At 32.6% G+C, this 27,490-nt stretch overlaps 3 protein-coding genes across 4 annotated transcripts; 1 reads left to right on the top strand and 2 right to left on the bottom strand.

The window, feature by feature from the left end:
- Window positions 1-574: 574 nt before the first annotated feature.
- On the top strand, window positions 575-5,611 carry LOC123219176 (actin-related protein 2/3 complex subunit 2A-like). Its single transcript, XM_044640958.1, has 10 exons — window positions 575-763; window positions 911-977; window positions 1,387-1,594; window positions 2,652-2,821; window positions 2,995-3,072; window positions 3,341-3,473; window positions 3,553-3,644; window positions 4,925-4,981; window positions 5,124-5,198; window positions 5,291-5,611. Exons 1-10 carry the CDS (start codon window positions 702-704, stop codon window positions 5,333-5,335), a joined length of 987 nt encoding a protein of 328 aa, XP_044496893.1. The 5' UTR covers window positions 575-701; the 3' UTR covers window positions 5,336-5,611.
- Window positions 5,612-7,007: 1,396 nt separating this feature from the next.
- On the bottom strand, window positions 7,008-10,630 carry LOC123219175. 2 transcript variants are annotated; one of them, XM_044640957.1, is made up of 5 exons: window positions 10,401-10,630; window positions 9,445-9,978; window positions 8,298-8,706; window positions 8,066-8,143; window positions 7,008-7,516 (listed from the first exon to the last, which is right to left on the bottom strand). In XM_044640957.1, the coding sequence occupies exons 1-5, from the start codon at window positions 10,406-10,408 to the stop codon at window positions 7,463-7,465; spliced, it is 1,083 nt and encodes a 360-aa protein (XP_044496892.1). In that variant the 5' UTR covers window positions 10,409-10,630; the 3' UTR covers window positions 7,008-7,462. The 2 variants fall into 2 exon arrangements, with proteins under 2 accessions (XP_044496892.1, XP_044496890.1); XM_044640955.1 differs by having other exon boundaries at window positions 9,445-10,630.
- A 6,159-nt stretch (window positions 10,631-16,789) lies between these two features.
- On the bottom strand, window positions 16,790-25,516 carry LOC123219174 (mitochondrial proton/calcium exchanger protein-like). Its single transcript, XM_044640954.1, has 15 exons — window positions 25,361-25,516; window positions 23,387-24,058; window positions 22,987-23,299; window positions 22,581-22,727; window positions 22,378-22,466; window positions 22,163-22,255; window positions 21,529-21,655; window positions 20,868-20,932; window positions 20,607-20,781; window positions 19,487-19,681; window positions 19,335-19,382; window positions 18,439-18,582; window positions 18,211-18,293; window positions 17,558-17,673; window positions 16,790-17,273 (listed from the first exon to the last, which is right to left on the bottom strand). The coding sequence occupies exons 2-15, from the start codon at window positions 23,977-23,979 to the stop codon at window positions 17,185-17,187; spliced, it is 2,277 nt and encodes a 758-aa protein (XP_044496889.1). The 5' UTR covers window positions 23,980-24,058; window positions 25,361-25,516; the 3' UTR covers window positions 16,790-17,184.
- Window positions 25,517-27,490: the final 1,974 nt, after the last annotated feature.

The raw sequence follows: 27,490 nt of genomic DNA, 5'->3' as shown, positions 1-27,490 counted from the left end.
AACTCGATTTGTTCAACTTGTGAAATGTATCATTGGAGAAGAGAAAAAAAAATCGTAAAAAAAAAATCATCAAAAAGATAAGTTTTAACTTATGAATCAAACAAGTTTAGTTTAAATCAAAGATTATGCTTACTTTTCGAAAACAAGCAAAGTTTAAGTTGATTCGAATATTTGAATTCGAGTGGTTCAAATCGAATCCAAAATTAAATTTTTTTCTTGCAAATTTAGATATCAAATCATCAATCTTAAATTGATTTTTTTAATTTTTACTTAATTTAATAATTTTATTATCAACTCATGGTTTCTAAATTTATGTACTAAAAAAATATGTAAATATAATTTTATTAAATATTTTTATATAATAAGTTTTTAAATGTTAAAATAAAGTAAATAATTAGAGAATAATGTGGTAAGTTTTTAATGACTCATAAGTCACAATCATATCGGAGTGCCTTTCCGCTTAATTATGATAATATCGAACAAACCCCTGATTTTGTATATGTTTTGTAAAACCCACTACATTTTAAAAGTTTACGGGAAGCACCAGGCTATAAATCAATTGAACAACTACAAAAACTATATAAAGAACGAAATCTCCACCACCCTTCCATACGTCATCTCCATTTCATTCAAAGCAGACAGATCACAATTCATTTGAGGCCAGCCATTGTTGCAGAGATTAAAATTGAACAAATAACCAGATGTTGCTTTTACAGTCTCATTCGAGGTTCCTTCTTCACACCCTGTTGAATCGGGTTCAAAAGTAAGCTTCTTTTCGTTATTCCAAATTTCATTTGTGAAATTTGATAAATGGGTATTTACTTGTTATGCAAATAAATTTAATTTTATTACCCAATAAAAAAATATTGTGAGAAGATAAATTCTATGTTTTGATGGATTCATTTTGCAGTTTGGATAAAGCGGTTGAGCTGGATTATCACTGGGTTGAGTTTGACGATGTTCGTTACCACGTTCAGGTCAATTTCACTAGCTTTTTCTCTTTATGTTATTGGCCCACTTGAAATTTGAAAATTTTCATAAACCCCCTTTATATTGTCAAGATTTGTTTACTTATAGGAGAGGTTATTGATAATTTTAGAAGCATGATGTTTCACCTTGTGTTTAACTCATTATAGTTTTCATTCTGTTGGTTATGTTAAATTATGTTTTGAATGCATTTATGCTAGTGAACATGGTATTGTATAGAGCTGTGATTACTAGTTTGTTTGGCTGGTTGGTTCTTTTTGAGAGATTTTGGATTCGAGTTCCACTCACACCGGGGTTAGGAGGGGTTTGGTTTGCATTTGCAAGTTTGGCAAATTAAAATTAAAAAAAAAAAGTGACGATGTAGGGCACGCCTAATTAGGAGACATTATTGTTTTGCAGGTAACGACAAAGAATCCACATCTTGTGTTGTTATCAGTGTCATTGCCGATTCCACCTCCTGAAACCGTTTTCCTTGGGGGACTTCCATTTGGAGCTATAGAAGCTATAAAAGCTGCATATGGTTCAGTTGTACAGATTCTTGATCCTCCTCGGGATGGCTTTAATCTCACGTTGAAACTCAATTTGTCAAAACTTTCTCCAAATGAAGGTTCAACGAGTTCCTTTTCTAAGGTCATTATGAGCTTGCTATGAAATGCAACAGAAACTTAGGATTAGCTTGTTAAAAATTCAACTTCTTTGCCTTTTGAGATTGTGATTTTTTTCAAAGTTCTATTTTTCCATAATAGGAATGGATTTCCTTGTTTTGTTTAGATTTAGATGCAGTTGGACTTATAAACCCTTCTGATGTAAGACATTGTGAAGCACCTAAAAGTGCCTTCTACATAATGATTATAGTCCTCTTGATCTCCTTATAATTAATATTAGCATCAAACTAGTGGTTGTAATGCCAAGGAGCTATTTCAGAGCTGTAAAAGTATCCTTTAATCAAGCATTATTGCTTCTTATTAAAAGACTGTAAGAAGCACAGGCAGACATAAATTAAAATATCCATAATGGCCTATTATCTGGAAAACACTTGTTTGGAATACCAGAAATTAGCCAGTGAATGCATCCTTAGGCTATGTTGGTAAGAATGATAAACCTTTTATATGCAAGATCTGTATGTTTGATCCTTCATGATCTAATTTACATGATGGTTGAGGCTCAGAACTTTTTGGATTCTTTTCCTTTATTTTACAATGTACTCCAGAACTGTTGTGCAGGTTGTAATTTTTTCATCTTAATCTTAAATGCAAGCCAATGCATTGAGCATTTATAGTGTTATTTCCTGTTGCATTCATGTCTGTAGAGTAGCATATAAGTGCAGAAGCGTTGAATTCTCTTTGTGATTTCTTAAGGTTTCACTTTTTTTTCTTCTGGTTTTTGTTTTGGGTATATTGGAACCCGTTGTGCATTTAGGACTCACGATAGTAAGTCAAATTTACGTCTTCAGTCCCCCTTCTAGGTTTGAGGGGAACTGATCCTAGGTCACTTATAATACACCACTCCACCAAGTGCACTAGCCCTGGAATTTAGGTTTACCTAGGTTTTATTGTATAAAACATTGCCTTATATATATTTAGTGTAGTAATTGAATTTGAGGTTGATTTCTTCCATATTGTCGATAATACTTGTGACATTTTTTTGTTGTTGATGTTCTGCAGCAAACAGACAAGCTCTTTTTGTGAAGGTTGCATCTGTAAGGGAATTGGTACTAGGTGCTCCATTAAGAGTAGTTCTAAAACATCTTGCTACAAGGACTGTTGCTCCAGATATGGATCAGCTTGTTGCTCTTGTGCATCGACCAAAGGAGTCCTATTTCATTATCCCTAAGGTATTCTATTAAATTTTCTGTCTTTTCTATTATTTTGTTATTTTTGAAGTCAAGCCTTTTTTATTTACATCATGTTCATCCGGATACTTTTCCTTAATCTTTCCCTAATTTACTTCTATGAGAGGTGGGAAATTGTGATTTGGCTGAGTGAATAGACATAATTGTTAATGCAGGCAGAGAAGGTGACAGTGGTATTTCCTATGAGATTCAACGACTCCATTGATACTGTTCTGGCATCTTCCTTCTTGCAGGTACAATCTAAAATAGTGTTCCTTTTCTAACTTCAAGTCTCATAAGTTTCCAATATGGGTTCATTATTGGCTATAAATATATTTAAGATTGATTTCTTACTTCTTTAAAATCAAGCCTTAAGGAATTCGAATACTAAAACTAGTCAAGTTTGCAGTGTCTATGGCAGTTCTTATTTGAAGCTTCGGAGGTTATTTTTCTTGAATATTTTCTGCTTTCTATTCTTAGGTGATTTCTTGTTTTTCACTTTCCATATTTGATTTTATTCAGGAATTTTTAGAAGCAAGGCGTACAGCTGGACTTAATAATGCACCTCTTTGTTCATGGTCTCTTTCACCTCCTCCAGAAATGAAGGAAGCTCCTTCTAAAGCATTATCCGCTAATGCAGGATTTGTCACTTTTGGTAATATCAGAAGAATGAATAGGCATATTTATTTAGTTTCATTCTTTTTATAACATTTTATTGCGTTCATCCAATGCAGTGATTTTCCCTAGACATGTGGAAGGAAAAAAACTGGACCGTACGGTTTGGAATTTATCAACTTTCCATGCATATGTTAGTTATCATGTTAAGGTGGGTTTCCTTTGCTTAACTTGATTAATTCTTGGTATTTCATCTCAAACTCTTACATACAATTAACTTGCTGATATAGAAATGAGATGATAATGCAAATCACATTATGCTAGCAGCCTAATTATAATTTTCATCGCAAAAAAGATAACCTAATAGTATGTTAATCTAGGGGCAAGTCACTAGTAGTCAGTGTCTCAATTTGCTTGTGACACTGTTTTGGTGAAGTGCTGAACAACAATAATTTGTGAAACAGAAATAATCAACATCCAAGTGTCAAGAATAAGATAATTTATGTGATTCTACATGGTTGTTAATGTGCACAGAGAAGAGAGATGCTGTTATTTGCCAACATCAATGAACACTTCCACAAGCTCTCAAAATCTACCCAACTCACACAGCCACCCCAAAACCCTGATAAAACTGGATAATGGAATTTTGAGAAAATACCAAGTCTCTCCAAAGACAAGCTACATCATTAAAGACAATTACGGCCTGAGTTTTGAAACTCAGATTGGTGATTGCAGTATAATTGCCATTATAGGCTATGAAGAATTGAATGCCTATAACCAGTATCAAAATAGAAATTTCCTTATTAAAAAGTTATGATTCATGGATATTTTGAACCATTTGTTTTACTCTGTTATGTTTTATGACTGATATTATCTCAGATCTTTGCTTCGCATAATCAATAAGTCATGTGGTGAATGTTTCTAAGAATGAACTACTCTAAAATTATCACACACAGTGCATAGTATCATTGGTCAAGATGCATATCATTAACTGTGGTGCATCTGACCTGTTTCTTTAATGTTCTGGTGTTACCATGACTCACTTAGAACATAATGTGAGCATCAGGTGTTCTGGCTAGGCATTATCTAGCGGAAGAGCACTTTGGAAGTGAAAGAACTATGAAAAAACCATTAAAGTCTTTTTTAGAAAAATACTACCAACTTCTTTTTTGGATTTTATAATATGATTTCTGTTTTACTTTCCCAAAAAAAAAAAAGTTTTCTGTTTTGATCTTTGAAGATATATTAGATCACTTTTCACTGTGATTCTTTGACTTGTCAAATTATACCGAGATTCTTGTTCTATCATTCCATTTTAATAATAAGACCCTTTGATTTTTATTGAAGAAGATGATATTCTGATATATCTTCTGGACCTGCTGCACCTTCTATATGTGACTGCTTATTTAGTAGCATTTGTAGTCTTACTTCATGATTCCTATTCATTTCTTGCATTGTCTGACCTCAATTTATTCTGTTAACATTCCTCAGTGCTCAGAGGGTTTCATGCACACACGAATGCGGCGTCGTGTTGAATCTTTGATTGAGGTAGTGTTTCCAATCTCTTCAGCTACTGACTGTCTTTTTATAGTTGTTAATTGTTGTTTCTGATTGAAGGAATCATTTAACTGCAAAGTTTCATACCCATCTATGGCTTCTAAGAAATGTATATATATTTTTTGTTCCACAGACCTTGGACCGTGCCAAACCAGATCTGGATGAGGCAAAGAAGTCAGTAAATAACAACAGATCGTTCAAACGGCTGGTATGTCCTAAGAATTTCGATCACAATGCTTTGATAAATTACATTCGTGATTTGTGGTTTAATATGTTTTTAACAAACATCCTTGATTGTAGATGCTCAAAGACCTCAAGGACAGCCGGTCAAATTCATTTCGCTGAAGGCAGGGGTGAGCATTTTTGGTTGGAAACCCGGAAAAGTTTTGGTTGATTAATTTTCTTGCATACATCTGGAAAAGCTTGCTCCTGGTGCTTGTACCTTTATTCATTGTTGAAAATGGGGGAGAAGGGTTAGCTGCAAATGTAAACAATTTTGTTTGTAGATGGCATTGTTATAACCAGAGTTCCATTTTATTAGGTAATTTTGTTGTTTAAATTGGTAATATCATTTGTTTCAAAGTTCTGAAACATTGATTTTGTTGGTCTTTTGCCAAGCAAGATTTTGCATCCTGATTGACATGATGACATCCTCACTAGCGTCTGGTTTGAGTTCAAGACAGTAATAGTTTACTCAAATTCAGCTCAGAAAATTATTTTTAAACTTCTATGTGTATGTGCATGCATGCATATATATATATATAGTCCCCTATATTCCAAATAATGAGTAAGATTTTAATTTAGGTGTGTAAATGCAATATATGAAACTTTTTAGGAGCTCGTTAATATTTTACGTAAGTCGGGTTGTGAATCCATGAGCTCACTAAGCTAACCAGCAAGAAGTTTGAACTTGACTCGAGCTAAAATTGATATTCTTGATTTGATTACAACCCTTAAAGAATCATCATTTTGAGGTCAATTTTATAAAATTATTAGGAAAGTGATGCACTATTTCTTGATTGACTTTTTTTAATCACTCAAAGAACATTTTATACATAAGTAATATTACATATAAAAATTGTACATGCATTAACTAGTATAAATTGATTAATGTTTTATCAAATAATTAGGTGATTCAATTATTTATTTTATTTTTAATTTGAAACCATCTAATCACATAATAATATATCAATTTATTTATATTCGATAACTTTCACATTTGTACATAAAAAGTTGACCAATTGGAAAATTCATGTTTAAAGCTTGAACACGAGATAGAAAAGATTGTCATGATATTAGTTTAAAAAATTAGTGTGTACATATAATCTCGTACATTCAAACTCAGATTTTAAACTTAAAAAAAAAAAATTGTATATTTCACTCAAATCAAATTATGAACTCGTTAAAATTATCAAACTGAATAATAGCAAACTTGAATTTAACTCACAATAATCAATCCGAGTCACTAGCACTTTGACTTACTTATAACCCTAATATCGTTGGGGATTTCCGTCTCAATGATGATGGTTTAGAGATCTACATTGAAGGTTGATTGTATGCACTTGAATCTCTTGACATGGATTTCATCTACAGGATCATGGTCCAAGGATTGATCCCTGAGGTCAACTACAGTGATAATTGGAGGGCAAATTAGTAATTTCATATTAAAGGGCAAACAGATATTAAAAAGGATTTCAAATAAAAATTTGTTAGTTGACAGAGTTAAAGTTGGACTCTTTAGCTATGTAAAAGACCCATAAAGACTGGCCATCTCTAGGGCAGATCTGCTTTGGTGGTGTCAGGGGTGACCCACAAATATTTTTAAATTATCAGGCACCAATTTTAAATTTGATCTGAAAATAGAACCATTACTTTAGTCACTTAATTTACTATCTACTACATGTTGACCCTCAAATTCTTAAACCTTGCTTATAACATTTAAATTTACTATCTTTCACCACTTCAGTTCTAAATGTTTTTGTATAATATTTAAGGGTAAAAGAAAAAACAAAAGCACTTGGGGGGAAAGAAGCAGCTTTTGTAATTGATGGGCAAATTAAAGGAAAAAGATTGCAGCAGCAGAAGCAGAAGCAGCAGCTTTTGTACAGAAGAAGAGCTGCATGATTCTTCCCAAAAACAAAGAATTCATTCAACTTAAAAAAGGGAAAAAAAAAAAAAAAAAGAACAAACAAAAAGAGCTCTGCTGCTTTGATGTTTCCATGTTAATATAAAGATGAAGAGTTGATGATTTAGTGGTCAAAGCTCCTCAATGCATTTTCTTCTGCAAAATTCACAAAAACAATCATGGTTGACATGGCAGGGCAGAGGCCTGTCTCCTCCTCATCATAACTCAATCATTCATTCATGCATACATGCATGTCATGACTTCTGGTTATTACAGCTAAATTTCAACCCTCTGCAAATACGATGTGATCTTCAAAGTTGAAGAAATTTTGTAACCCTTCTTCTCTTCTATTCAGAATCACTTTCCATGCTCTCCAATCCTTTCAACCCTCTCTTCTTTTGCTGTATATTCAATCCAATTCATCCAATCAAAACAACACAAGAAAAACAATAAAACGATATATAATAACAATGAATACTAATTTATATACTAATGATATTGTGTCACTCTGTATATAAGTGATTCTACATTAAAGATATAATAGTTAATTATATAATAACATATCATCGTTTTAATGCACATAGTCTTACTCATTGAAGAAAAGATCCAATAGGTGGAAGTAGGACCACCCAGAAGGTGAAATGTTAAGTCATGCAATGTGCTTTTCTTGCAATAAAGTCAAGTAGTTGTGTGTGCCACTACTACAAGCATACGCAGGAGAACAACTTCCTGATATGCGCCCACCCAGCCAATTACAACTTGCCATATGGGCGCAAGTGGCCTTTGTATGCACAATGATTGGCTGGACGCATATATGCTTGTTGTACAGAAGGTGAAGTTTTCCACATATAAATATCATTAATAAATGAAAATCAACCCAACTCAATCCTGTAATTCAAGAGCATAACCTGAAAGAGAATGGTAATTAAAGGCGGATTAAAGATCATTACCTTCTTAACACTCTTCTTTTCTCTAACCTCATAGCGACCCTTAGTCAAATCTGAAAGCCACATCCCCGGAAAACAAAACTGCAAAAATTACCAAGACCAGACAAGTAATCAAGTATTAAACCTAGGAATATAGAAAAGTAGAGGGATAAATATAAATAAACAAAAGAGAAAGTAAAGTAAAACCAATTAATATATTAGCAGATTCTTTAAATTTTTTTCTCACTTATGGTACCTGAAGAGCTCTTTCAATATTCTTGGCCCTTTTCTTTGGTCTATGAGGTAGCTTTGTGCCTTTCATTGCTAGAAAATCATCTTCTTTCTCCTTCCTAGACAAGGCAACAATAATTTTTGGCCACTCAATCACTTCAGCATTCACTTTTTCTACTACTCCAACCTCTTGTTCAGACCGAACTGGTGCAGAATTGAAGTGATTGTTGTGATCATGCCGTGTGGATGATCCATTAAGCTTCTCATGTTTACGTGACTCAGAAGATGTAATCTTCTTATCAACTTTATCCGGAGAAGGGGGAGATCCTTTCCCTGCGGTCACCATAGACCTAGAAACCGCTCTGGTAGTATTACCACTTGTACTGTTTCTTGAAGGTGATCCATTTACCGCACTAGATCGCTCTTCGAGATTCCTGGGCATGGCCAACAAAAGAGGAAGAAGAAGATGATGATGATAATGCTTGGTGTTGTTTGGATGAATTAAAGATGGGTTGTTTTTTATTGAGGGTTTCAAGCTTAGATGAAGATGTATGCACACAATAAGAACATAAATTAAGGGAAGACAATTGAAAAGACAGAATTTAATACCCACCTAAAAGAAGAAAAAAGCATATGTACAAGTTTCATAACAATCTTAAACAAGTGAAATTAAAAAAAATAACAGAATTTACTTTTTTTTTTCCTTATTTTATTTATCAGAAAACACTATTGCAAATTCCAAAACAGAAAAAGCAAAAGTTGGGAGAATGAATATCAAAGATATGGTATCAGTTTCAAGATCTGCACAAAAGCATTAGACAAAACCTAGAAAAAAATTAACCGTACTCAACAAGAGGCTCAACATAACTTAACATTAACACAACCCACAAGAAAATGAAGATGAAGAAGATGGAAGGAGTTGACAAATGGCAATAGACTTCTCCTCATCCTTTAAAGGGTAAAAAAGTAAACTTACTAAGAAAGAAAAGTTGGGTCTTCAACAAGACTGCAGTTCAATTCAATAGAAGCTAAAAATAATAGCATAGGGTTTACAAAATCAGATCCACCAAAGAAAGAAAAATCCATGAAAATTCAACCTTTCCTGTGTGAACAAAAGGAAAGCAACCCAGATAACATAATCCAACAACAAAAAAGAGATATTCTTTAGTTACCTGCTGGGAATGAATCCAGAATTTCTCTTGGAAGTAGAAGTACCATTAAAAGGAATTGAAGGAGGAGGAGGAGGCATAGGGACACTAGAGAGTTTATCCATCAACCCAGATCCCCTTCTTTGAACTTTGTTAATGGGGTGTCTGCCATGAGCTGAGGAGGAAGAAGATGAATCATCAGTGAGTGAACGGATCTCAGTTCTGGAGAGTCTAGCCCTCTTTTTTTGACCCCATTGCAGAAGGACATCGCCAGGACTAGGACTCATGTCAAGTCTTTGACTTTGGTGACTTTGGTTGGTGTTTTCTGAGAGGGGAGGAGAATTAGCATTGATGTTATCTTGAGATTTAGATGGGGATCTGAATCTAAAAGCCTTTGTTGTTGTTTCAGAAACAGCAGGATCAAACCCAGTTGTTGATGTAGTGTTTGTATTTGTGATTGTTTTGCCATTTTCACCATCTTCTTTACAAGTTGTTGGTCTTAAGTTCGATTTTTTACCATTGCTGAAAGGAAGATAATCTGGACTCACTCTCTGAAATCTGCAAGAAAACCGCACAAACAACAACATTCACCATCACCAAATCAAATCAAAACACCATTAACAAATACATTAAAAAAAAAACTTTCAAGCTCAAAACACTACAAGGGAGAAACCCATATGAAAAAAAACTAAAAGCAAAGCTTTTTCCACGGCGAATCTTGTATAAATCCGGTAAACAAGACAACCCAGAAGAGGAAAATCAAAGAGGAGAAGATGAATGTACAAACAAATTCCAGAAACAAAAGTGAAAACAGAAATACTTGAACTTTTTTTCTTCATTTTCTTTTTCAATCTCGGATAAATCCGATGAACAAAACAACAAGCGTTGAATGTAGAAACAAAAGGGGAAAAGCGGATCCACTGAATCTAGTGGGAAAACGAAGAGGAGTTGAATTGAAAGAGGGAAAGCGAGAGTCAGACCTCATCATTATATTGGTTTTTAAACCAAACAACAACAACAGCAATGAAAAAAAACAATCTTTCTTTCTTCTTCTTCTTCCTCTTTCTTCTTGTCGTTTGGTTAATGGGAAACGGCGCTGGGGGTGGCGTTTGTAGTGGTGATGCTGCTGTTGTTCATTCTTCTGGATGGAAACAAACAATGCAGGAAACGAGGAATGAATATAGTGGGAGAGACGATTCAACAATATATTGTGTGTGTGTATATATATATATATATATAATAAAAGAAATGTAATTATAAATAAATAATGTTAATTTTTATTATATTTTATAAAAAAGAAAAACAAATAATTTTTGTTTGTAAGTTATTGATGGTAAAATAGGTCCTAATATGAAGTACTTTTTGTTGGTGAGATACAAAACATAAAAAGATATAGTAAGAGGTAAGCAATTCGAATACAAACAATGATATATTTAGAACCATATAATTATAAAATGTTGTATTATTATTTATATATAAATTAATTATACATATTATTTTATTATTTTATTTTTAATTTTATCTAATTTTTATATTGTTTTCCGTGCTTATTGTTTATTTTGAAAGGGATATATCAATTTTAGGATAATATATTGATATAGTTTCGATATAATAAATAGAATATAATTATAATTTTAGGATAATACATCGTGATAGTTTCAATACAATAGATAGAGTATGATTGCACTTTAACTATGATCAATGATATGTCGAGAGATTATTGTAATCATGACAAAAGTGATCTTTATACCGTATTTTGAGAGATAAATTATTCTTCTTGCAAGAAAAAGTTTTTACCATATTTCATATATGTAATTTATTTATATTATAAATAAGTTGAAATTAGAGATAAATTAAACCATTAATCGTAAATTACATTGCTTTTAAAATGATATAGTAATCAATGACACGATGGTTATTGTGATATTTCAGATATAGTAGAAACATAATTACACTAAATATGTGATTGTGGATTTTGGGAGGTTAATTTTTTTTTTTATAATAAGAAATATTCATTTAACTTTAAGAATAAGCACTAATTTTAGGATAAAAAAAAATAAAAGTTAACAAAATTAATAGAGTATTAAAATTTTCAGATAAAAAATCTGAGTTCGAATCTATATCACATTTGTGAAACCATGAAAATGTTACCTACCAAAAAAAGACCTTTAAGAAGGAAAACAAACTAAAAATTTTAATAAAAATGTAGATATTTAAAGTTTAAAATTTTACAGATAAAAATTTTAAAATAAACGAAAAATAATCTTTTCGGAGGTTAATTTATTTATAATATAAAATATTTATTTAATATTGGGTGATTATTACAATTAGTGAAAGTAAATCTTATTACCAATTTTGAGAGTTATATAAAATAAGATATTGTTTTCTAGGCTTAATCCTACCACTTGTGAGGTGAAGTAACACTGATTTGCTTTGCTAACTCAGAGAAAGGAGGACATAAATAATATAATAAGTAATATAAAATAAACCATTAAATTATCAAATTTTACAATAAATCAAATATAGGTATTAGCATATATAAACTTAAACTTAAATACATAAAAAAAATTAATTACAAAATATAATGATTAATTAGTATTAAAATATTAATAATTATTAAAAAATTAGAGATAATTATCTTTTTTTAGATGTTTCACTGATTCCCTTCTCAAATATCCTATTTAGTCTAAATTTATATATTAAGAAGGCTAAAAGGCTTATTCCCATCTAAAGTATACTGGTTTTTCAAACTTTCTCTTCTTAATTTAAAAAATTCTATTTATTCATCTATGTATGGTTAAGTGTATTAATTTTAAAAATAAAATCATCATTTTATATTTAATATTAAAAAAGCTTAAATTTGATTTCGTTTTCCCCCATAAAAACCTAAAAACTAACAATTTTTTTTCAACCCAAATTTTCAAAAACAGCATTTTCTCCTTGAAGTTTCTAATTTTTCATATTCAATTTTTTCGACGATAAAGAGACTTCTCTGGTGATTTTCAGGTAACGTCTCTTCCTCTTTGACACGTCCTCCTTCTGGTCGTCCTTCTTATAATGTTGTGCAGCGTCATCATCATCAAAGAACGAAGATGAGGTTTTTGTCAATGATGAAGACTCTTCATCGAAAAAGAGTTTTCTTTGTCAATGAAGACCTTGTCTTTGTCTCTGGATGAAGATGATTCTTTTTTGTCTCTGGACGAAGACAATTCATCTTCATTAGAGACAAAGATAGTTTATTTTTATCATAGGTGAAGACGAGTTGTCTTTGTTCTTTAACGAGATTGACACCGCACAATATCAGAAGGAGGACGATCGGAAAGAGGACACATCAAAGAGGAAGAGACCTTACCTGAAGATCGTTAGAGAAGTCTCTTCATCGTCAAAAAAATTGAATTGAAAAATTGAAAACTTAGGGGAAAAATGCTATTTTTGAAAACTTGAGTTGGGGAAAACTTTTTAGTTTTTAGGTTTGGGGAGGGGGGAGAATGATATAATTAACTAATTCAATTAATTTTAACCGTTCATGAGTAGATAAATAAAATTTTCTTCTTATTTTATCAAGGGTATAAATGGTAAATCATCATTAGTTCTCTAACTACAATCTTTGACATTTTGCCAAATAATACATTCTTTTACATCAATCATATAACAATATAATATATTTTAATTAAAAATAAAATAAAATATAATTACATAGTAATACATTAACTTCTAAAAATAAGTACATTATAAACACAGATGGAAGCCCTTCCGTAAGCCCATCCAATCGGTGCATACTAAGTTGATTAATTTGGTCACCACGAGCATCATGATTGGGTGAATGCACATACATCCATCTCACCAAAGCTTTACTCCACTCAAAACGAAAACAATATATTTGAACAATTCAAGTACACTGGTAAAAAAAAGATAGCGTAGATCTGCTTCCACATCCAAAGAGACCATTCATATCATCCTCAGACCCACTCTCGGGCTATCGGCTTCCAAGTTAAACCGTCTTGTATATGATAGGGTCAGCGGTTTAGTAGCATTACCCATTGCAACGCTTTGACATGTGGCTTAGGGGCGTTCTAAAGTCAGCATGAGGGGTTATGAACATGAGGCCCACATTTGTTGGGTTCATGCTACACCATCAAATCACAAATTTTATTTATAGTATATTATAAATAATAATTTATTTACCAATAAAATTATATGTATATATATATTTTATATAATATATCATTATATGAATAAATTATTTTAAATTAACGATAAATAACACTCAATTATATGATAATATATCATTCGTGTACTTAAATTATATACTAAAAATATGTAAATATAATATTATTCTTTATTTATACAAATTTGTTTCCTTGGGTGATCGTCATTCCAACATGTAATATTGTTTTTTATTATGTGATTAAGTATTATTTTATTTTTAATTTAAAATTATTCAATTACATGATAACATATTATTTATGTAATTAAATTATACATCAAAAGTGTGTACGTCTAGTTTTTATTGATAAATTACAAAAATATTAAAAAATAATATCAACAATAGTTGATATTTTTATAAATTATATATAGTTGTATTTTTATATAATTGTAATTACTTATTTTATTTTTTATTTTTATTTAACTATTTTAATTATTATTAAATAGTAAGAATATTATTTAATTATTTAGATTATTGACGCATTTTAAGGGTTTTAGTATATAATTTTTTAAGTGTTTATAAAAAAGATAAAATGTTATATTATGTATTTTATTAATAGTAGGTTGGAGTTATTTAGTGAATAAATCAAAACAATAAAAACAATAGATAATTTTGGATCTATTTGGATTGGATCAGATCAATTCGAATATTAAAAGGTTCGGTTAAGGTTACAAATTTTTAACAAGATTCTAATTTAAATCGAATTAAAGTTGAAAGTCTTTGACATAAAATTTGAATTAACACGATATGAACATGATCCAATGTCACAAACTGTTAAAGCTAGTATCGTGTATTGAATATTATATCATATCGTATTGTATGATACAATTTTTAAAATAAAAAATAAAATAAAGATAAAATTAATAAAAAAATGTAATTGACATATTCTTATTTTAAAAAATATCATAAATATTCATAAAAATTTAAAATTTTTCATATATACCTCTATTATATAATCATTTTTTAAAACTATTTTGATTCATATCTTAATATGTATTGTTTCATCTAATACGTCTATTGTATCGTATTAATTTGATACACCTCATAATACATATTATTTTTTATTTGAATCATAAAATATATAATATATTATAAGATATTAATAACTATGATTTTCATATAATTACTTTGTGAAAGTAGACATACTCCTATAGAGTATCAATTTAATGGCTTTCAGAAAAGTGACTTTAGCCTCACAACCCTTATCTAATGTTTTCAAACCCAAATATGATAGGTCAAATTATCCTAGAATGAAATAAATATTAAAATAATATTTAATCAAACATAATTTCAATAAGATGATACTTTTTTAAAGGGAGAAGGACTATTTCCCACCCATCTTTTGATGCATTTTCAAATTGGCACCCACGGCAGATGAAAATCCAGTTTTCCCACCCATGAGCTGTTAAAATGGATGATATCTGTTTGCATAAGGGTAAAATGTCCATTTTACTCTTGTTAGATGAAATGACCAAAATACCCCTTAATTTAATTTCTCAAAATTGATGTGAGGGTTTTACCATTCACCCCCCTTAGGTTTTAGAAACTAACATTTTCACCTTACCTAAAGTTTTTAAACTTTAAAAACTAACATTTTCACCCCCAAACCTAGGGTTTCCATAATTTTCAAAATACAGCCGCCCCCCATAACTTTCAAAACTAGCATTTCATCCCCATTCTTCAACCTCATCTCCCGACGTCTTCTCCGGCGTCGTCACCGGCCTCCTCCTTCTCCTGGTGCGACGGTGGTGGTGCGACGGCGGTGGTGCGACGAAGAGACGGAGATCTCTTCGTCGCACGGTGCGACGAAGAGACGGAGATCTCTTCGTCGCACGATGCGACGAAGAGACCTCCCTTCGTCGCTCGTCGTCCAGATCTGGGATGTCTGCTTCGACGAAGGTCTCTTCTCTTCTCTCTTCGTGGCTCGTCGCATCTGGAAGACGCGACGACGAAGGACGACGAAGCGTCGTCCTTCGTCTGTTCTTCTAGATCTGGACGACGCTTCGTCGTCCAGATCTGGGCGACGAAGGGTCGTCCTTCGTCGTCCTTTGTAGTCGGAGATGGGAGATCGGTCGAATGCGTCGGCTGTCGATGGTGGCCGGAGAAGGAGCAAACCCCAGGGGTGAAATTAAACTTTTCAAACTTTGAGGATGGGTTAGTTATTAGTTTTTAAAACCTGGAGGGGGGAAACGGTAAAATTTAAAAGTTTTAAGGTTTTAAATAGCAAATGACGATTTTGCCCCTGTCCCTAACTGAAAAATTGGACGGCAGTTTGGTCACGGGTGGGAAAACTGGATTTTCATCTGCCGTGGGTGCCAATTTGAAAATGCATCAAAAGTTGGGTGGGAAATAGTCCTTCTCCCCTTTTTTAAAAGATAGATTCTATTCAAATCTGAGCAATAATTATAATGTTAATAAAATTATATATACCTAATTTTAAGACTCCAAATAAATAAGTTATTATATGACTGAGTAATAAAGTATCATCAATTATATAATAATATATTATCTAAATATTAAATTATATATTTAAAAAACAAAATTGAGTATATATAACATTACGCTTATAAGCACTAAAGGTTAACAAAATTGGTAGAGTATTAACACTTTTAAAGAAAAAACATAAGTTCGAATTTTTGTCACACTTGTAAAACCTTCGCTCATTAACTTACTTGATATAGTGATTGTAGATCCGTTCACTCTATCATAGGTTTCCCAAATTAAATTAACATCACGAATTCACTCACTGTACCTTAGGTTTTCCTAAATTAAATTAACACAAGAGATTAACAAAACTAATAGAATATTAAAACTTAAAAAGACAAAAAAAACTTAAATTTAAACCTTTATCATGCTTGTCAAATCTTGATTTGAATCACTTATCATAAAAAAAAAAAAAAAAAAAAAAAAAAAACATTGCTCTTGTTATATTTTAAAAATAAAATTATATCTATACAATTGGATACAACAATAAAATATTACTATAATTTTAAATTAAAAATAAAATAATATATACTCAATTATATATTCAATCCTGTGTTTTACAGGTCAAGGCCAAACCAAGTTTTATAACAGAGCCCTTGTTGATCTCCATGAATGCAATAATAAACTGGATTATTAACAGTAGTTGTATGAGTGAAAGTGATGGTTGATTCAACCCTAAAAAAAGAAAAAAGAAATCTTATTCACCTACCTTACCATTAACTTTTACAGAAGATTCAACATTACAAATCAAAGGCTCTTGGGTATATTTTGCATCCCATCATACAACACATAAAGCCAGAGAGTGAACAAAACACCATTGACATAAAATGTTTATACATGTGATTGCTTTCTTCTCAGTCACATTATTTTTCAAAGCAGTAAGAAAGAATCCCTGTCAACAACTGCCACAAAGAATATGTTTTTATACTTTTTTCCTCTTTTTTTTTTTTTTTGGGGGTCTTGGTTTGGCACACAACCACTACAGCCTATGAAAATATGGAGGTAGATACAACCACTGTGTAAACCAGATGAACAAAGTGCACATCTAAAAAAATGATGCACACTGCACATCTCTATGATCTTCCGGCTTCAGCTGTATCACCATTGGAATCTTCTGTTTCACCGCCTAACTTGATGATATCTTCGACAAGTATTTTTCCCTCTGTAGCAAGAAAACGGAAAATTAAGCAGTTTTACCACACAGAGTGGCTATAAAACTTTGAATTGAACAATTTTTCATGGAAAAACTGTGGATATACTAATGACAATGCAAAGAGTTTGAAGACTTTAATATGAAAAGATTAATGTGCTATAGGTGAAGACTTAGAATGGTTCATTATCTGATATTTAACTTTCCCAGAATTTCATTGCTGAATAATATGTGATGGTTTATAAGGGTCTGTATGTTTCTGTTTTACACATTTCAAGGGATATTTTGCCACTGACCTCTGTCTTTGGAAAGATTGGAAATAAGTTCTTGGATGCCCTCCTTGTCCAGGGTATCTTTAAGGTACATAGCAGCTGATGCTACCTCCTCAGGCGTCACTTTCCCATCATAGTCTCTGAGAACAAAGAAGACAAACTTTATCTGGCTATGCTATTACATGAAATAATATAAATGAGTTGTTTTAGAAAGCTGAGGGTTTTGAGATCAGATTTTAGCTAATCATGTGACTTTCTATATACCAACAACCTTGATCGAAGAGCTGTGCCACTAATGGTGTCTAAACGTTCACCCAAAGAATCTTCCTCAAATTTGCTCAGTGATTGAGTGAACAAATGTATCAAGTTTTTCTTGTTGGGAAACCATTTTATGCTTGTGGTCCCAAATTGGTGCATTCTAAAATTAAGCCTTTTAAAAAATATATAATATTGAATGGTACCATAAACAGAAGTGGTGGTGGTTAAGATATAAGACAATGATGGCTAGCTGAGGCAGCCAGTACACTGACTGATTCAAAATACTTCAAAAGGTCCATTAGTTGAATTCAATGCTAATTTGCAGAAATGGGTCTTTACATATAAATTATTGGCTGTAGATAAATTGCATTGCAACAGTCACATATCAAGACATAATTTTTTAGGAGGCATGAACAAACCTATCTAGCAAGCGCCAGCGACCTCCAATTTTGGCATCGACATCATCAATTTCCTTTTCAAGCTTTTGGAGCATAGCATCAACCTGACATTTGAACAATCAAAACAAGTAGTCATTTTCCTGTGGCACATTGCATGTGTTAAAGTCCAAGAAGTAGATAGGTAATAAATTGGTAATATTAAAATAATGATGAAGCCTTTAGCAACAGAAATTATCAGAAAATCTTTACCCTGTCTATAAGTGCTGAAGAAATCTTGTTACCAACTTCCTTCTCAGCATATTGGTCAGTATTCTCCCTCGCAGCTCTGTATGCTTTCTTGGCTTCTTCACCTTCTTTACCCTCTTTCTCGACCATCCTGTTATAAAGTCCTATCTGAAACAGTAATAGCAACAGACAAGCAAAAAGACATTAATACTTCCTTAAATGAAGGAGTAGTAGATGGAATACAAAATTTCTATTCTGATCTTCCCAACTATTCGGTTGTCTATCTAGCATGTCAAAAAGCAAAAATGATAGTCAAGGCTTGTAATAGTAAACAAAGTTTTAAATATGATCATGAGAAATGACTTGGTTCTAAGTGTGGAAATCACCTGAAGCCACTCCATTGATATCAAGACTTACACTTAATATTAACACAAAATGATTGCGATATATGATGATTATAAGGAGGCCTTACTAGTATTTTTGTCTCTTGTGGGAAGATGAAGAATTTAATTAAATAAGGCCCAAAATGAGGGGCCCTGTTAAATTACTTACATATATGTGTAAAACTGAACCAATAAAGGACATGGCCGTCAAGCATCGGCTCAGCAATAGTGCTTAAGCTCTAATACAATAAAATATGACAAAAAATGAAATTGTAGGGACACTAGATTTAGACAATGCAGCCAAAGACAAACCTTTTTTTAGGTATATGTGGAAAGAAAGGGACAATGAATCAAATGGAGAATATGGTATCAAAAGAAATGGTGCCTTTGAAATCGTATTTTTAAGCCACTAACATTGTCCCCCGTTTTTGTGAACAATAATTCAAATTTTAAACAAAAGAAAATATTATTTAGTTGAGGAATGCAAATATCAAATAAACTAGTAACACTTCACAGATAGAAATCAGTCTTTTATACCTCCTTGTTAACAAGTCTGAGGAACTCTTCTCGTTCCCGGCTGACCGACTGAAACAAGCAACAAGAAGGGCAAATCAAGAGTCTAATTAGATGCCAGCACAGAGAAAAAAAGATGAATTGACAGCAATTTCATAATTGTTTACAGTCCTTACTGATGCAGAAGCCAAAACAGCCAATGCACGACTAAGCTCACAAAGCTGCTCATGTTTCTCCAATGTTTTTGCTCTTGCTTGTTCTCGTGCTTCTTTAGCCACTGGATCAGTCATCTCTTCCAAAGCAACATCCTTTTGACTGCTAACAGATTCCTTCAGCTTGGCCTGCTCCTCTTCCTCTTCTTCTTCCTCCTCCTATAAAGCAGTTGAATTACAATGATTTATTTTTTTCAAAAAAATTAGAATAAAGAATTCAAAAGGAAACTATGATATGTGAAAAAGCTTCAAAAATTTTGTTGAAACTATTTAATCTAAGAGACTAAAAGAGTTTACCTATGTATAGTCTTCAAATCCTATAATTAGGTTTTTTCAGCCTACACATAGTACACACTACTAAGATTTTCTACCCAATCCAGTTAAACAGCCCCCATGACATGGATTCAACTAGATAGGCTTTTTCCTCAGCTAAACTTAGTTATGTCTCACACGCCTACTATTACCATAATTTATTGGAGAAAAAATCCCCCTCAACAAGATCAGATGCTTTAGCTGGACCCACTAAAAATTATCCAATTCATCAGAACTCACTTGAACCAACCATAAATTTATCATACCTAAATGCAGCAAATTAAATAAAGTATTTACACCAAAAGTTGCAACACCAGTTTAGAATAGTGAGATTAATTTTGATATCAAGCACCATGTGTAAGTAGATGAAAGCAAATTTTGTAGAACTGGACACTTTTATTTCAGTTGAGGGCTGTTAAGTTTTCCTCAGATGGGAGAGAAAAGTAATGAAAAAGTGATAGAGAGGATTCCTAGTGTGGGGCACAGGATAGACTGTAGATGCCTCGTAAGAATGAGATTTATAAATTTTAAAAAGAGAAACAGTTAACATAACCATTGCATGTGTGAAAATAACCCCCACCTCAAAAATTTTTAACTGAAAAATTCATTTAAAGCGTTTACTGCTTTTCTCAAATGACTAATCAACCGATTATTTATTGCATGAAGCAGCAGAAAAAAAAAAATCCATTTGTGGAATCCATGCAATATAACCAAACAAAGCAAAAGAATTCTCTTTTTGCCAAAGAAATGGCTAGAGCATCATATAATTTACCTTGATCAATTCTTCCTGCATTTCTAGGAACTCCAACTTCCTTCTCCTTTCTGAAACAGAATCTTCAGATGGCAAAGCTGTAACCCCAACAGTGTCCACAACCTCATCAGGCAACGAGGAGAGTGTAGCTTGAACAGCTTCCTCTGGCCTAACTTTTCCAGATACAGAGAAGGCTCTGCATATGTTATGGAGGAAAAAAGAAAATGATAAATATGGTATTGTGTCTTGGAACAAACACGAACAGATGAAGCATTAATTTACCGAGAAAGAATCAAAAGTGAAGATGGTACAGAGTGATTGAGAGACAGATCCAGCCAATCACGCAACTGCACAAAGATATATCGAATTAGAGGCCAGGTTGGATAAAGTTTTTCTCCCACATTATAAGGAAAGAAAATAAAACTAAAACCTCAGAGCAATTGCAGTTGCCAGCATTTGCTTTTAGCAAACAGAAGTTACAGAATTCAAGAGTCAGGGCTAATGCCAAAATATGTCCAATTAGACTGCTTGAAAAATAAAAATCTTGAAGAGTTGTTCTGATTAGTATACCCCATACAAGCAATTTCAAGACAAACATTTGTTCTTTATCTTGAGAGACAAGACATAGTTTGACTTTTTCTTTTTGTTCTTTGCAGTAGTGCCTGGATGTTATGAGTAGACAGCTGACTCTCCTACACAGTAGTTACCAATTCTTATTAATAAAACCTGACTTTCTTGCTTCCTATCCAAATAATAATAATGTGAAGATAACTGGTGAAAGGTCATTACTGTGCTATAGGCTGAGGGCTAACCATGTGGAAAGGTAAAGCAGGCTTGTTAATGCAACCACCATTATGAAAGAAACTAGAAAAAATTACTTTTATACAGAGCATCCATTATAAGAATAAATAAAGACATGTAACATATATGATTGAGCATTAACCTGTTGCCGCATTTCTTCCACAGAAAGTAATCCTAGTAAGCCTCGATCTCTACAGGCTTGGCGGAGCTCTGCTTCAGAAAGAGACTCCACACCCTCAGCTTGAATCATCTTATCATCATTCTTTATCCTGCAATCAAACAATAAAATATTTACTATGATGCCAGATGTTACTCAACCCCCCTGCCACCCAAACATCTCTCATCACCAAAGGGCTATAAGATTGCAATATACTTCATATTTTATATGACGGTTTAATCAAATAATGACATCTCAACATATTAGAAGAAAAAAAGAAAACATGATAAGAGGAGTTACTGGTCCAAAAATATGATAGAGTTGTTATTGGTCCAATCATGAATATTAAAAACAAGAAAGAGTATGCAGCAACAACCAGAATCTTTAAAGCAGAATAAAACTCCATCCAGTCTCCAAAAAAGGTGTTTCCTTCTTTAAGAGATTATAAAAAAGCTTAAAATAAACCAAGTCCCAAAGATATGTTCTTGATTTAGAATGTATAGCACCCAAGAAATTATTAAAAAAAACAACAAGGAGAAAGCAAAATGTATATCCAAGCCTTTTACAAGGGGAAGTGACAAAAAAAAAAAATGCAAACCAGTAGTTTTATATGTCTTACTCTTGTAGTCTCTTCCGAAGCATATAACGTAAATATGCATCTGTTCCATATGGACTGATACCCATATACTTGCACATATTTACTAACCGAGGCCTGCATTCAGCCAAAAAAGATGCATTGATCAATGCACAGATAGTTAGGTTCCTGAAACAAATGAATAATACACTAAATGACCCGGATAACTCCAAAAAACGGAGTGATTGTATAAAATCAACCTGCTAATGTTATCCAAAGTAAGCTCATCATTGAATAGTTTGGCAAAGCCTAAAATTTCATCATTTGAGACACCGGCACCAGTTCTAACCTGTTCAAATGGAAGAATAAAACCTAAAGTCAATAATTGTTAGCAACCAAACAGTTATAACAAAGACTAAACTTCAGTTCGTGGCCAGGAAAAGAAAAAGAAAACAATGATTACCTTGTTCATAAACTCATCAAGATCTTCTGCTGTCTTCTTAATATCTCCACTTCGTGAGTTCTGGACTTCTTTTGCCATTTCTTTAACAGTGTCTTGAAGAAACTTTGCGTATTCTATTCTTGCATTTAGCCTTCTTTTTAGTGCCTCCTACAAGTTAAGCATTGTAACTGAACCACTGCTCTCTTAGATAGAATCTCAGTGTAAAAACTTGAAGAATATTACACCTGAATGAATTTTAATCTACATGTACTCCCATTGGAAGCTTAAGCAATGAGAATGACAAATGAAAACGCATCAGATACATTTAGGAGATATGACTGCCAAGATTCTGGACAAATAAGGCTTATGCAACAGAGATAGAGATAAAGCAATCATGCACTACTGTGCCAGTCATTCCAACCATTACCTCTTCTTTCATCTTATCCTGAAAGGTTGATGGCAACATGTTAGGAAATAATTTGAGGAATACTGGTAGCAAGAACTCCATGAAAGGAACTATAATGAAAACTGCGAATGGAACTAGCCTAAAAATATCAGCTGTGGTCCTTGTGAGTTGTTGCCTCTCCCTTCTAGAAAGACCCTTCCCATTAGCAAGTTTTACCAGTAACCTTGAGCTTATCCTCACATCAGCCCAAAGCAATTTTGTACCCAACCAATAGTGTTGCATAGTAGACTTAAATTCATCCTTCCAGTGGCTGAGTTTCTTAGCCCAGTCTTCCCTGAAATAAAACATAAAATATAAAACAAGATTACTTATAAAAGCTTAAATGCAACTTAATTATGACTTATAGCGCAAAGTTACCAACCTGCTCATGGAAGCAACAGCTCTCAAAGCAGGACCAATACCCAGTAGCATAGCCCACACTCTCTGCACTAAAGATTTAGCACTTTTCTGTGAGTCTTGTATCTGCTTAGCTTTTGCTTTGGCTTTTACTGTACTCAAACCTTCAACAGCTTGGTCACACTCCTCTGGTGATGCTTCCTTTACCTGTTTAGCAGTCTGCTGTTCATTTCCATCATTTTCACGCTGACCAGCTGTGGCTATGGAAGAATAACGTACGGATTGTGACATCCATGTGGATCCCAATGGAGAGAAAAGATTAACCCTTCCAACCCCATAACCCAAATTTGGAACTGGCGAGGAGTTATATCTAAGAAATTCTCGAGCTAAATATTTTGATATTTCACCCTTGGTTACTGAAGATAAATCTCCTTCATGTCCATGATCAGTATCTTCAGACAAATGACTTGAAATTCCAACCCAGCTTGACTGTTGTAACTCATTAGATGCACTCGATTGACCATTCTCAAAACTAGAAAATCCCCTTATCAGCCAAGTAGGTCGATTAAGGGAATTGATGAGGTAACTCTTCCTCCGCAAAATTAATCTTGAAGACATTATCACAACTTAAAACCTCTATGCAAAGAAAAAGGTTAATGTATCTCATGCAGGTATCAGATGACCTGACTTCCCCCGTCTGTAAGCAATGGCATAATCCATCAAAACCACAACACCATAAAAACTAAAATAGGTCAAAGGGTAAATAAAATTCACCCTAACATATAAAATTAAGATTCAAGAGAGAATTATTACTCAAATGAACAAGTTAGCCTTCTATAAAGATAATCTGTTAAACCCAATACTTAAAACTCCTAATAGAGTTGAAACTTCTACAACTTTCCTCTGTTTTCTATCAACCAAACATACTCTACATAGATCACATTAAAATTAACAAAAAAATAACAACACTCATTCAATAGCCAAAACTCTCTTATATCCCACCGACCCTTAAGCCACAAGAACCACATTTTCCAACAACACAACGTGAAAGCAAATATCAAACTTAACAACAACCAAGAAACAAATTAATACAAGGAAAAACAAACACACACACAAATTACAGCAAGCAATTCTACCATACATAAATCACAGAAACTACTCAAATGAACTTCTAAGAAGATATTCAGTTAACCCAAATACTTATAAACTCCTATTAGAGTAGAAACTTCTACAAGTTTCCTCCATTTTCTAGCAACCAAACATACTATACATGAATCACATTAAGTTTAAAAAAAATAACAACACTCACTCAACAGAAAAAACTCTCCTATATCCCACCAAACCTTAAGTCACAAGAACCACATTTGCCAACAACATAACACGAAAGCAAACATCAAACTTAACAGAAATCCAGAAACAAAAAAAATTGAAAAAAAAAAGAAAACACAAATTACAGCAAGCCATTCCCTGAATAAATTTCCAATCTTTAACTTCAACTTCAATACAAAGAAATTAAAATTAATGAAATGGAAACAAAGAATTATTTTGAACATACCCTTTGGAGGTTATTTTGACCATATCCTTCTAGCAAATGAAAATTTAAGATTCAAGAGAGAATCATTACTCAAATGAACGCGTGAGCCTTCTAAAAGATAATCTCTTAATCCCACTAATTTAAAGCTCCTAACAAAGTTGAAATTTCTACAACTTTTCTCCATTTTCTAGCAACCAAACATACTATAAATAGATCAAGTAAAATCAACAAAATAATAACAACACTCCCTCAATAGTCAAAGCTCTCCTATATCCCACCAGACCTTAAGTCACAAGAACCGCATTAGGTTGAATACAATCAGGAAACAAATTAATACAAAAAAAAAAAAAGCACAAATTACAGCAAGCCTTTCCCTGAATAAATCACCAAATTTTTTAACTTCAACTTCGATACAGAGAAATTAAACCTGATGAAACGGTGAAAAAAAGCTTATTTTGAACATACCCTTTGGAGCTCTGAATGAGAAAAAGGTATCAAGAAGGGTTCTTGAGAGAGTTTATAGAGAGTGTGTGTTGCCGAGTCAAGGGAGAAAAGAGAGAAAGAAGAGGCAGGAAGGTGTCTGAGTTTGACAAATGTGAACTCGTGCTCAGAAGGGTGGGACCAGGGCCTCATTTCATACTTAATCATATCTTTGTTAGTGCAATCTTATCCGTCAGATTGGTGGACTTTTTTTAATGGAAAAAAAAGCCAAAGGACTATTTTCCACCCAGAGGTGTCAATGGGTCGGACCGGACTGGCTCCGGCTCGATCCAAACAGTAACAAGCCTTCGACCCGGGCCGGCCCATTGAAATATAAAAGCCCAAGACCTGACCCATATAATAACAGCCTTAGTGGCCGAGTTGGGCTTTAATTGGGTTGTCCGACCTATTTAATCAATTTTTTAAAAATTTTTTAATTAAAATTTTTTATCATAAATTTTTTTCAATTATTAAAACCGATAACAGTATCCCGAATATTTTATTTATAATCCCTCACTTGTGGTAGAGGAATACCGTAGTTATATGATGAAAAATATTATAAATTGATAACATAGTACAAATAAATTAATTTACATACGGTATAAATTACAAAACATAAATAAAATATATCTACTATATAATATTTATCTACTCATCTTCTATATTTAAATCTCTGATTTCTTCAAAAATAAATTATTATTATTTGTGAATTTAGATATTTTATAATATTTTGTAATTATAAAATTAAAATTAAAATGAAATTGTAAATATAAAGAATTATTATTTATGAATTTAGATATTTTTCGAAAGAGAGTTAATAAGATTGAAAATATATTAAAATAATTGAAATTGAGTGATTACAAGATTTATAAATAAAAGTGAAAATAAAATAGATTTATTAAAATTTTTTTTTAAAAAATTATGCAGAGGCTTCTGTCTGGCAGAAGCATAAATCTACTTTTGTTGCCTTTTGCTTATGACGCCCAGGAAAAAAAAAAAATTTATAAACAGTATTGGGCCGACCGTGGCCAGGCTTTATCGTGCCTGGGATTTTTTTCGTGCTTCGGGCCGAGCCTCTATTTAGCCCGACCCAATTGACGTGTCTATTCCCACCCAAGATATAGTGAACTGTCAAACTTCAACCTTCCAACTTTTAAAAATCTAAACACCTACTCACAATAAAATTTATGTTAAAAATTTTAATTAAAGTTAGGGATAAAACCATTATTTACTAAAAAATTAAAGTTTTATCATTTTTCCTCTCTTATATTTAAAAACTTACATTTTCCACTAACCCAAGTTTAAAAAGTGACCAAAACCCCCTAGAGTTTGTTCCTCTTTCTCCGATGTCGATTTTCCCTTCCCCATCCATCGGTCGTCCTCCCTTCCCCTTTATCTCTCCTTCAGTCTCTCTCCCTTGTCTTTTTGATCATCTTCGATCAGAGACAAAGACAAAACTCAGATAAAGATGAATGGTCTTCATATGAGAGATGAAGACGACTCATCTTCATTTCAAACGAAGATCAATAATCTTCGTCTTAACGAAGACCAGTTGTATTCGTCTGATTTCATCTCATCTTTGACTGAAGATGATTGGAGAGGTAAGGGAGAGAGACTAGAGGAGAAGGGAGGACGATTGATAGCCAGGAAAGGAGAAATTGACGTCGGATGAAGAGGAACAAACCTTGAGGTGGTTTTGGTCACTTTTCAAACTTTGGGTTGGGAGGAAAACGTAAGTTTTTAAATATGAGAGTGAAAAATGTGATAAAACTTTAATTTTTTAGTAAATAATGATTTTACCCCTAACTTTAACTAAAATTTTTAATAGAAACTTAGTTGTGGGTGGGTGTTTGAGTTTTTAAAAATTAGAGGGTGAGAATTTGAGATTTCACTATACCTTAGGTGGGAAATAACCTTTTGGCCAAAAAAAAAAAACCATAGGCCTCATATGAGTCATAACGCATAACATGACAATGGCATATTAAAAACCGAATTTTTATATGTTTTTGTCCCAAAGACTTATTCATAATTAAGTCAGGATAAAACTATTACAACCAAGAAAAGAAGCTATAAGAGATGATACACACTATAGATAACTTCGAATTTCCTGAAAAC

This window comes from Mangifera indica, chromosome 6, assembly GCF_011075055.1.
Source record: "Mangifera indica cultivar Alphonso chromosome 6, CATAS_Mindica_2.1, whole genome shotgun sequence".
Taxonomy (NCBI): domain Eukaryota; kingdom Viridiplantae; phylum Streptophyta; class Magnoliopsida; order Sapindales; family Anacardiaceae; genus Mangifera; species Mangifera indica.
The sequence above is the reverse complement of the archived record's forward strand: the minus strand, read 5'-3'. Positions and strand labels throughout refer to the sequence as shown.

Coding starts and splice junctions, on each gene's coding strand:
- LOC123219176 (XM_044640958.1), top strand. CDS start 702: ATGTTGCTTTTACAGTCTCATTCGAGGTTCCTTCTTCACACCCTGTTG. Junction 978..1,386: donor ATGTTCGTTACCACGTTCAG/GTCAATTTCACT, acceptor ATTGTTTTGCAG/GTAACGACAAAGAATCCACA. Junction 3,073..3,340: donor TGGCATCTTCCTTCTTGCAG/GTACAATCTAAA, acceptor GATTTTATTCAG/GAATTTTTAGAAGCAAGGCG.
- LOC123219175 (XM_044640955.1), bottom strand. CDS start 10,007: ATGTTGTTGTTTGTGCGGTTTTCTTGCAGATTTCAGAGAGTGAGTCCA. Junction 8,707..9,444: donor TCTGGATTCATTCCCAGCAG/GTAACTAAAGAA, acceptor GGCCATGCCCAG/GAATCTCGAAGAGCGATCTA. Junction 7,517..8,065: donor AAAAGAAGAGTGTTAAGAAG/GTAATGATCTTT, acceptor TTGAATATACAG/CAAAAGAAGAGAGGGTTGAA.
- LOC123219174 (XM_044640954.1), bottom strand. CDS start 23,979: ATGTCTTCAAGATTAATTTTGCGGAGGAAGAGTTACCTCATCAATTCC. Junction 20,933..21,528: donor TGGAAGAAATGCGGCAACAG/GTTAATGCTCAA, acceptor ATCTTTGTGCAG/TTGCGTGATTGGCTGGATCT. Junction 17,674..18,210: donor CGCTGGCGCTTGCTAGATAG/GTTTGTTCATGC, acceptor CTTTGTTCTCAG/AGACTATGATGGGAAAGTGA.